Source organism: Salvelinus fontinalis, chromosome 12 (assembly GCF_029448725.1).
Source record: "Salvelinus fontinalis isolate EN_2023a chromosome 12, ASM2944872v1, whole genome shotgun sequence".
In the NCBI taxonomy this organism is placed as follows: domain Eukaryota; kingdom Metazoa; phylum Chordata; class Actinopteri; order Salmoniformes; family Salmonidae; genus Salvelinus; species Salvelinus fontinalis.
The window spans coordinates 36,939,765-36,949,877 of NC_074676.1; the positions used below are offsets into that span (position 1 = coordinate 36,939,765).

At 42.6% G+C, this 10,113-nt stretch overlaps 1 protein-coding gene across 7 annotated transcripts in view; it reads right to left on the reverse strand.

Annotated features, from left to right (window-relative positions):
* The window catches only part of eps15l1a (epidermal growth factor receptor pathway substrate 15-like 1a), a 35,003-nt gene extending 25,972 nt beyond the window's left edge, over positions 1 to 9,031 (reverse strand). For 4 of the 7 annotated variants that reach the window (XM_055940591.1, XM_055940588.1, XM_055940594.1 and 1 more), the window contains exons 1-16: positions 8,963 to 9,031; positions 7,825 to 7,866; positions 7,554 to 7,643; positions 6,953 to 7,000; positions 6,735 to 6,830; positions 6,421 to 6,486; positions 6,050 to 6,235; positions 5,592 to 5,837; positions 5,241 to 5,398; positions 4,976 to 5,153; positions 3,952 to 4,014; positions 3,489 to 3,509; positions 2,986 to 3,074; positions 1,453 to 1,525; positions 1,072 to 1,233; positions 695 to 892 (exon numbers count right to left, since the gene is read on the reverse strand). In XM_055940591.1, the coding sequence (XP_055796566.1) occupies positions 695 to 892; positions 1,072 to 1,233; positions 1,453 to 1,525; positions 2,986 to 3,074; positions 3,489 to 3,509; positions 3,952 to 4,014; positions 4,976 to 5,153; positions 5,241 to 5,398; positions 5,592 to 5,837; positions 6,050 to 6,235; positions 6,421 to 6,486; positions 6,735 to 6,830; positions 6,953 to 7,000; positions 7,554 to 7,643; positions 7,825 to 7,866; positions 8,963 to 8,989 (1,743 nt within the window). In that variant the 5' untranslated portion in view covers positions 8,990 to 9,031. The remainder of the gene's footprint in view (positions 1 to 694; positions 893 to 1,071; positions 1,234 to 1,452; positions 1,526 to 2,985; positions 3,075 to 3,488; positions 3,510 to 3,951; positions 4,015 to 4,975; positions 5,154 to 5,240; positions 5,399 to 5,591; positions 5,838 to 6,049; positions 6,236 to 6,420; positions 6,487 to 6,734; positions 6,831 to 6,952; positions 7,001 to 7,553; positions 7,644 to 7,824; positions 7,867 to 8,962) is intronic. The other 3 variants (XM_055940590.1, XM_055940592.1, XM_055940589.1) reach the window with 3 other exon arrangements.
* Between the last annotated feature and the right edge of the window lie 1,082 nt (positions 9,032 to 10,113).

Sequence of the window (10,113 nt, forward strand, 5' to 3'; positions counted from 1 at the left end):
ATTCAGATGATGCAGAAAGCAGAGGTAAAACAGTTGGTTCTCTAACTGAAACTGCCACACCCAAACCTGGCAGAGGACTGAGAACCAGCTGATATCTCCAAATGAATTCAAGAGGGGTTGACAACGATGACATGCACTTTAAAATATAATAACGGAATATATTACATTTCTCTCTAAAACAACTTCCATAGAACTTCACTGAAAATGAAGTACGCCTTAAATGTCCAGTCTGTGCTGAATATATTTCAGAGAAATGAGAGGATAGAACTCAAGGGGGAATGAACCAAGCCCAAATTGAATCTGGTTGTTTCCGCCATTCATGACACAGTCTCCCCCAGGTGGTCACATTAGAAAGTGTCTTGCAACATGTCCTCTCACATCGCAGACACATCAGCCTGGTTCACACCACAGGACAAATCAGAGCCAAGCCATGCTGAGCTCAATTGCCTGGTTATGCATCCACCATAGATAGCTGTGCTGAAACCATGCAAGGAAAGGATAGTGCGACAATGAAATATCAGAGCCAGCATGGTTCGGGTTAGCCCTATTGTGTGAATCGGGTACGGTTGTGGTCCTTGTCCTTAGCCCGATCCCCAACAGAACATCACTGTGTCTGGGACCTGTGCATTTCTGACTGGGAACATTCCTGTTCCTTCTCCTCTCTCACTACCTGGCCCCAGTGGTTCTCTCTCACCTGGTTGATCTCGTCCTGAGTAGCTTTGAGGGACCTGATGATGGTCTCCAGCTGGAACTTGCCGGCAGTCAGGCTCTGTTCCATCTGGCTCTCCTCCAACTGCAGCCGGTTCAGGTCTGCTTTAGCCCGGCTCAGTTCCTCCTCCTGGCTCTGCAGGTCTGTCTCCTGGGAGTGGATCTGGTTCTGCAGAGATGAGATCTGGGGTAGAGAAAAAGATTGACAGCAACAGACAGAGGGGGAGAGAAAGTGGACAATGTAAGCTTTGTCCACCAATGCAAGGATGGAAGGTCTGTCTACCAGATTGATACTGAAAAGTAGCTATGGATATGTTTCATATTGATTCCACGGCTACTACATGACCCCTCCATCCCTCGCACCATTTGGGACTCCTCGTTGCAATGGATCCTGACGTCGTTGAGCATGTCCTCCAGCTTGGCCTTCTGCTGGTCCATCTCCTCCAGCCGCTCCTGGGCATCCTGCTTCTGGGCCTCCAGCTCCTGCAGACTGCACGTCTCTCTGTCCAGGTCGTTCTGCATCTCCTGATGGACAGATGGGGGGGGGAAGAAGAGGATATTGGTTTGGGGGAAGATCCATTTTATCATTGAAATAGGGTGTTTTTGGAAAAACTGTACATTCCTGATTCATCACAATTCTTCAATTTGGAGAACCACCATATCACATTTAAATATATATACTGTACATACTGTATGTGAAAACCCCTGAGTCCCCTTTTAATAAAAAATGGTATGCCTGCTCACCTGCACTTCTGAGGACTTGTGTCTGATGGCCTCCTCAGCATCTCTGATGTCCTGCTCCAGGGTGAATTTCTCCCTGAGAGAGACCAACACACACAACCATCAACCAACAGAGCCACAGGGTAGAACCAGACAGTCTCCCCCTCCACCTTCCTTCTCTCCTACTCTGCCCTCTCCTCCTCCTTCCTTCCCTCCTCCTCCCTCTCCTCCTTCCTTCCTCCTCCCCCTCCTCCTTCCTTCCTCCTCCCCCTCTTTTCCTTCCCTTCTCCCCCTCCTCCATCCTTCCTCTCCTCCTCCCTTCCCTCCTCCTCCTCCTTCCTTCCCTCTTCCACTCCTCCCCCTCCTTTCCTTCCCTCCTCCTCCACACAAAACAACAAAAGAAAAAGGACAGACTGTGACAGCGAAGAGAGGGTTACCTGAGAGCATTCCAGTGTGTAAAAGCAAGATTGCTGACGCAGCATGAAGAGTATGTGGTGAAAACAAAAGATTGATAAAATACACACAGTAAAGGAAGGTTGGAGGGGGTGAGGTGGGATGAGGGAAGGACTCATCCACCAGCTGTGACCTGTCTTCTCCTTTGAAGTGTGCATTTTATGCCCTGAGTTCTAGTGTGTAGAAAGCATAACGATATATTAAAACACAAAACAGTATACAGATGTAGAATCTTAATTTGAGACAGTTTGCTGCAACAGGAAAATAATCCTTTAGCAACAGGAAATTATTATTATAATTAATGGACTTATTATTTTATTTTTTATATTTTATAAACAATACAAAACATACACATACAAACGACAACATTATATAAACATCAACAACATCACACCTGCCCAGACCCACTAGCACACACCCCCATCTTCAGCGCCCGCATCACTTTCTACCACATGGCGTCAAACTGCTCCCCGTTGCCCACGCACTTTCCATTTTTAGATAATAAAGCAATTGACCTTTCCATTGCATTAATGACGTAGGATTGCTTGATTTCCAGTTTATAGGTATATGTTTTTTTAAGATGATAATGAATGGAATTTTGTAGGTGGTTCTGCAGGGGTTGATACATTTTCGTAAGGGACATTTCAAAGTGGAAATGTCAAACTTCAGAAGCCTTTACAAACCTCAAATAAACTACTAAGTTTAATATTTCTTGCATTGCAGGAAAGTTATCCTGCAACAGGGTGATCAAATTAAGATCCTACATCTGTAGCTGTTACTTTTATTGCGTTTAGGTTAAACTACTGCTGTAAAACCGCAATGTCTAACTAAATCAAGTCAGAGCTATGTTGAGTGATGATTGATGAAAAAGGAAATGAAGAGAGGATCTCATACAGGGTGACATAAGCTGGTTATGACATAACAAAGCAAAAAATATCTGAAAAACATCCCTAAAGACTTTGTGTGATAGTGTGTGTTTTCAAGGTACAGAATTCTGGATCATTGTCAGTGGCACAAATGTTGCGTGATGAGAAATAAATTACAATTTGAGATCACTTTGAAAGAAAATAACCCCTTTGATATCTCCACAGTGTTGTGAATTACCTCTGCAGCTGAGCAATCTCTTGACTGATGTCATCAAGCTCTTTGATTCCAGTGAACTCTGACCCTGACCCAACAGAACTGGAGCTGTCCTGTGGATGGACAGAAAGAGAAAAAGAAGAAGAGAAAGAAAGAGAAGAGAAAGAGAAGAAGAAGAAGAGAAAGAGAAGAAGAGAAAGAGAAGAAGAAAAAGAGAAGAAGAGAAAGAAAGTTAGCCCTATTCTTAGATGACCTGAGAGCCAAAAAGCCACGACATCAAACCATCCAGACCAAACCAAAGGGTAGATAGAGAGATCACAGGGAAGGAAGCATCACAGAGGGACGGGCGACGGGACGAGTGCAACAACGTCTGAGGGGAGCCGGTCACCATCGCCATGGTTAGGAAACTTAGGAGATCAAGTCACACCACCGTTCACAGTCACTGAGTTCTCACAAATGCTTTTCATCATTGGGTTTCTGTCTCGTGAGCCATCGAAAGCATTTGTCGAGTTTTACCAGTTACCTACCCAGAACTTGAACATTATTTGCTGATACAGATATAACCCAGAAAGCGGCATTCAGCAGCGTTTAGGTTAGGGTAAGAAGAAAAGAGTGTGTGGTAAGCTCCTGGTAGGGTCTAAGCACCAGACTAGAGCAGGATCGCAGCAGTCTACACACAGATCACAGCATTCTACACACACAAAGCACATCACAATTCCGAACCACGATTCCGAACCACTGCGATTCCGAACCATATAAATATAATTTCACACCAAATCAATCAATGAATAGTTATTGTCCATCAAGAGGAAACTCTCTCCACAGCTCAATAATGTAGTTACATAACACTCCCTGGCTGCCAAAACAAGTCTTTCTTATCAGAGGATCAAAGTCCCTCCCTCCACTCTTTTAAACCAAACACCTGGAAGCAAGGCCATGGAAAATGCTAACACATTTTCAAAATGTAAAATATGGGAGGACGTCACTCACCCGCCTCATCTCAGATAGAGCAGCCATCTCAGAGCTCACAGGGGTCACATACCCAGACATACTCTGTGGATAGAGACAAGGGATGAAGACTTCCTACTGAACACAAGAATGATTCCTAGCCATGAGACACATTGACTGTCAATCCCAGAAATGAATACAGGATTAGATATTTTTTTAACTGTGTCTAAAAGTATATAAACAGAAAGAAAGAAAGTTGCACACTCTATATATGCCCCCAACAATTTAATGGGTAAACCTAATAACCTTTTTTCTCAAAGTGGAAATACAAGTACTTTAAGCATGTCTCTGCACCAAAATAGGTTGTTTTCAATAAAACGTCACAATAAGGTGTAGAGCAGTGGTCACCAACCGGTCGATCGTGACTGGTAGATCTCCAAGCCATTCCTAGTCGATCACCAAACATTTCTGTTAAAAACCCAATAATAAAGCCTGTTGGCGGTAGGTGCACTTGATTCAGCAGCCCTAGTTCCGGGAAGGCACAGTGTTCCCATTATGAACCATTTCATGTGTCTGAAGGTAGAACTCCGCCTACCTGGCAGGCCTAGTGAGCAAATCAAGTGCACCTATTTGTAATTGTATTTATTATGGATCCCCATTGGCAGCTACTCGTCCTGGGGTCCAGCAAAATTAAGGCAGTTTATACAATTTGAAAAACATTTTAATACATTCATTGATGTTTACTGATCATGATAAGCAGGCAGGTACTTGCTGTATAACTCTGATGACAGAGCTAAATGTGTGCAATTGCTTTGCATGGAATAATCTGAAACTTGTAGTTCTGACTATGCTCAATAGGTGATTTATTTAAACCAAATAGTTATAACATTTATTTAACAATCCCTTGAAAACGGTACGTAGTTGTCAATGGTTTTAGCAAAGCTGGGGGTCTCCTTGCCCCCCAACAGCCAAATCTAATGTATTGTGACGCTTTATTGAAAACAACCTATAGAAAGCGTGTGTTTGTGTGTGTATGTGTGTGTGTGTGTGGTGCATGAATGCGTACATGGGAGGGAGTGGTACACACTGGAACGGGAGTGCCCCTCTCTGAAGGGGGGATCATGTCAGGTGTCAGGGCCTGAGGAGGGTCCATGCCTTTGCTGACTTTCTGCTGGATGAAGTGCATGGCCAGAGAAAACTGCTCCCGCGTCAGCTTCCCCATCTGCCTGGTGTCTGCCAGGGCCCTGGACACACAATAACAACAACATGAGTAATACAGTCAACTTCAGTCCAGTAATCAGTGACATCAGTCATCAGTCAGTCTCTCCTACCATATATGTGCCAGTAGGTTCTGGGGCAGCCCTGAGTGCATGAAGATGTCCTTGACTTCCATTCCGCTGACAAAGCCATCCAGATCCAAGTCTGTCTTCAGGAAGATTTCATCAAAGCGTCCTCTGTCTGTCACCGGGACCACCCAGTTCACTGAGTGCTGGCATGGAGAAGAGATTACACGCATTATCCCACACACATCTCACATGTTAAATGTTTTTGTGTGTATGTGTGTGTGTGTGTGTGTGTGTGTGTGTGTGTGTGTGTGTGTGTGTGTGTGTGTGTGTGTGTGTGTGTGTGTGTGTGTGTGTGTGTGTGTGTGTGTGTGTGTGTGTGTGTGCGTGTGTGTTTACCTGCGCAGATTTGAGTGTGTGTTTGGGGGAGAGGCTGCCGGCACTGTTGAGGGAGTTCATGCTGCCGTGGGAAGGGGTGGAGCGCAGGCTGTCCTTGGGGGGTGGGGGGCTGGCGGGCAGCACAGGCACGGTGCCAGGGAGGGAGCCAACCAGAGACTTCTTCCTCTTGTTAGGAGGGATGAGAGAGGAGGGGAGAACAGAGGGGACCGGCTCCTTCTCCAGTGCCCGATAGACCAGGTGCATGGCCTGGAGAACAGAGGGGAAAGAACAAAGATGACTGAAGTTATTACTAGTCATTACAAATGCTATTACAAGTAAGCCTTATTACCAATGTTATTAGACAGTTATTATGTTTTACTATTGTGTCAGTTATAATCTCATACACATGGGAAGGTGAGCTGTGAAATATTTGTTTATTCAGATCTAGTCATTCCACAATTTACTGGAGTACACCTTACCACAGCAAACTCATCTCCATCCAGATGTCCATCTTTATCAATGTCACTAAGATCCCAAACCTTTCCTAACACGTCCAGAGGTAGTTTTGAGTTGATTAGAACTGGTTTTACTTTGTCACCAGAGAGCAGTCCACTGACTGGTGCAAGACTTTCAAATATCCCATCGAATTTACCCTTTTCTTCGGGCTGGAATAGAAAATGAACAAAAATAACAATGAGCGATTGATAAACAAAGGTAAACTCATTGTTGATGATTCTCTGAATTCTGTTCAGTGTTTTGGATGATAAAATAAAAAAAGTCTAAGATACAAAACAAAAATATTTCTGTATCAACCAAACATATGGTCCTGGGGTGTTTCAACATGACTCACCCTCACAGCCCAGTGGGGTTCACTAGAGACCGATGATGTGCTGAGCGATGGGCTGCTAGTGTCCTTCTATAACAAAACAATTTAAAAAATAACTTCACATTCACGCTTACTTTACAATCTCCCGACCAAACATATAAACATATAGAGTTTGAGAAAATAAACGCATCATAAAACTATCATGAAACGTGTGTAGTTAGGAATGTACTAGTTAGAATTGTACTAGGTAGGATTGTACTAGTTAGGATTGTACTAGGTAGGATTATACTAGGTAGGATTTTACTTGTTAGGATTGTACTAGTTAGGATTGTACTCACAAATTTGGGGGGAGGGATAGTCAGGTTCAGACTAGTGAGGCTGACGTCTTGTCCGCTCTGTGCACAGGCCACCAACCGCAGAGCTACATAGAACCCCTATTAGACAAGACAGGACAACAGCATTGTTTATGGGAACCATACAAATTACAGCTCAAGTGCCCTCAAGGGCCACAGAATCAAAGGCATCGCACAAAGAGAGGAAATGATTAGTTCTCTACCTGTTTGTCCAAGAACCCTTTCCCACCTGGGTCTGCCAAATCCCAGATCTGAGGGGAGACAAACACAAACAAGATGATTAACTAAGGAAACATCAATTAAAGCATCAATGTGCAACAATCATTATGGAATGTGTACAAAGTAAAGTAAATAACAATTAATGCACATAAAAGTCCCAGATAACCAGCTGAATGTGATGGTGAGATAGAATAGGCTAAGACTCAAAGCAGAGTATGACATAAACAGACCAAGGTAACAAGTAAAACAAAAGATGGATACAAACGGTACACCAAATATAGCTGAAACAAGTACACACTCTAAAGGTTCTGTTAAATAGAAAGGAAAGACATTGATCCAATCAGACCAGGCAATGACGTAAGATGTGGTCATCTTTTCCAGTTATATTCCTCTGGGAGTACTGAAGCATGCCTGTGTGTAGGTGCTTGTATTACTCCTTAATGACAGTCTAATAAACATAACTTCCTGCTGGTTGCTTTCAGAAGAGTGTATCCGTCTACAGTGTCCGAGACTGTTCCCTTGAGTCTGCCACTCTGCCCAAGCCTTCAGAGGCCCGCAGTGCTACACAGTACCAGTGCTACCCACCTTTCCCAAGGTGACATCAGGAAGGCCAGATTTCTTCAGGAACAACGCAGCTTCCGTGGGCCCTACTCTCCCCGTGTTTCCTGGGTCCACCTTGCAACAAGCACACAGCACACCAAATTATTAAATGTTTCTATCCACACCTCCACTCTATACTGTTGAATGTGTTTAGTGTTGTCTTAATGCATCCATTGAACAATAAAGAAATTGAATTATCCCCAATCTATGTAGATAATATGACTATGTGATAACCAAACTTAAAAATGTATTTTACCTGTCTATAAAAGTTCTCGTACACAGGGTTCCCACTTGACAGCTGATTGGGGAAAGGTTTTTCAGATTACTATTTCAAATAGCTGCTGGAAACCATTATCTTACGTCAAATAGCGTGACACACCCCACCAAACTACTACTGACATCTGGACCCATCCTTTAAAAAGACACTTAAGGGTCTATCATAAACAATAGCCAGAGAGGGATTTCCTGTCCCATGACATCAAATATGAATGTCCTCTAATAGGCCATAGCCAAGTTGTTGAGTACCTTTTGTGAGCTCTTTAAACTTAAAGCATTGTGTGAATTATAAGATGGCAAAATGGGTTATAAATCCATGTTCTCCAATAACACTAAAAGCCTAACTTTGTCATGTTTTAATGGAATAACTAAAAGCATCATGTAGCCTAGCTAATGTGAGTGACACAAAACTGGTCCTCTCTGCAATCTTACTTAAAATGCAAAGTAGCCAGCATCGATTTAAGCGCACAAGCTGGTCAGTCATCATTCATCACACCTAGTAGGTAGCTGCAGGCATTACGGTATCACTACTCACTTCATAGCTATCACAGTGTAGCAGTGTATTACTATGTATATATTAATACACTGTTATTACAGTAAATGTTCGTGTTATTACAATGTTATAATAGTCTAATTGTGTAGCTTGCTAGCTAGCATTGTTTAGCTGGCAAGCTAGCTAAGCTTACCTAGCTAACTATATTTAGCTAGCCTTCTAGCTCGCTATAGCTAACTAACGTTGAAATGTGTTGGTATGTTTTGGTTGCATACCTCTTGCTCTTCTGTCTTGTATCTAAATCTAAATATTTATGAAACATATCTCAAAATATATTTCCTCAAATGAGCATTAACGTTAGCTAGCTTGTTAATTTTTCAAGCAAGCTAACGGTAGCTAGCCCACTAGCCAGGCTAGCTAACTAGCCTTCTAACGGTACTCTCTTCAAGCTTACTGTCAAGGCCTTGTCCCATCCAGATAGCAAGCTAAATACCTTCGGTATTTGTCTTCTTTCTTATACAAATTGGATAAAGAGCACACCACTAAGAACTGCAGGTCATCAGCATGCACAACAGCTAGACTGAAAGTCCACTGCATAATATTGAATACATTCCAGTAACATTACCTGGGTGAGAGATGTGAGAGCTGCCATCTTCCCTGTTGCTGCGGGAACGCACACACCCTCCAGTTCGTAGACAACACCACCTCCTAGTGGACAAGCTTGTGCATGGCACATATGATTGAAATGATTGGTCTTTCAAACGTGTGGAAATTGTCATATTGTTTCAGTAATGTAAAGTACTTAAGTATAACAACTTTAAAGTACCACTTAAGTAGTTTTTGGGGTATCTGTAATTTAGTTTACAATTTTTTTTGACAACTTTTACATTTAATTCACTACATTCCTAAAGAAAAGAATTTACTTTGAATTTATTTTCCCTGACAGACAAAAGTACTCTTTACATTTTGAATGTTTAGCAGGACAGGAAAAGTGTCTAATTTACGCACTTATCAAGAGAACATCGCTGGTCATCCTTACTACCTCTGATCTGGCAGACTCACTAAACACACATGCTTTGATTGTAAATTCTGAGTGTTGGAGTGTGCCCTGGCTTTCCGTTCAATAAAAAAACAAGAAAATGTTGCTGTCTGGTTTGCCCTCAAATAAGGAATTTGAAATAATTTATACTTTTACTTTTTTAGCAATTATATTATATACTTTTGATACTTAGTATTCAGACCCGTTGACTTTTTCCACATTTTGTTCTGTTACAACCTTATACTAAAAATCTAGCATCAATCGACACACAATACCTCATAATGACAAAGCAAAAACAGATTTTTAGAAATTTTTTGCAAATGTATAAAAAATGTAAAACTGAAATATTCAGACCATTTAGTCAGTACTTTGTTGAAGCACCTTTGGCAGCGATTGCAGCCTCAAGTCTTCTTGGGTTTGACGCTACAAGCTTGGCACACCTGTATTTGGGGAGTTTCTCCCAATCTTCTCTGCAGATCCTCTCAAGCTCTGTCAGGTTGGATGGGGAGCGTCGCTGCACAGCTATTTTCAGGTCTCTCCTAAGATGTTCGATCAGGTTTAATTCCGGGCTCTGGCTGGGCCACCCAAGGACATTCAGAGACTTGTCGCGAAGCCACTACTGCATTGTCTTGGCTGTGTGTTTAGGGTCGTTGTCCTGTTGAAAGGTGATCCTTCACCCCAGTCTGAGGTCCTGAGCACTCTGGAGTAGGTTTTCATCAAGGATCTCTCTGTACTTT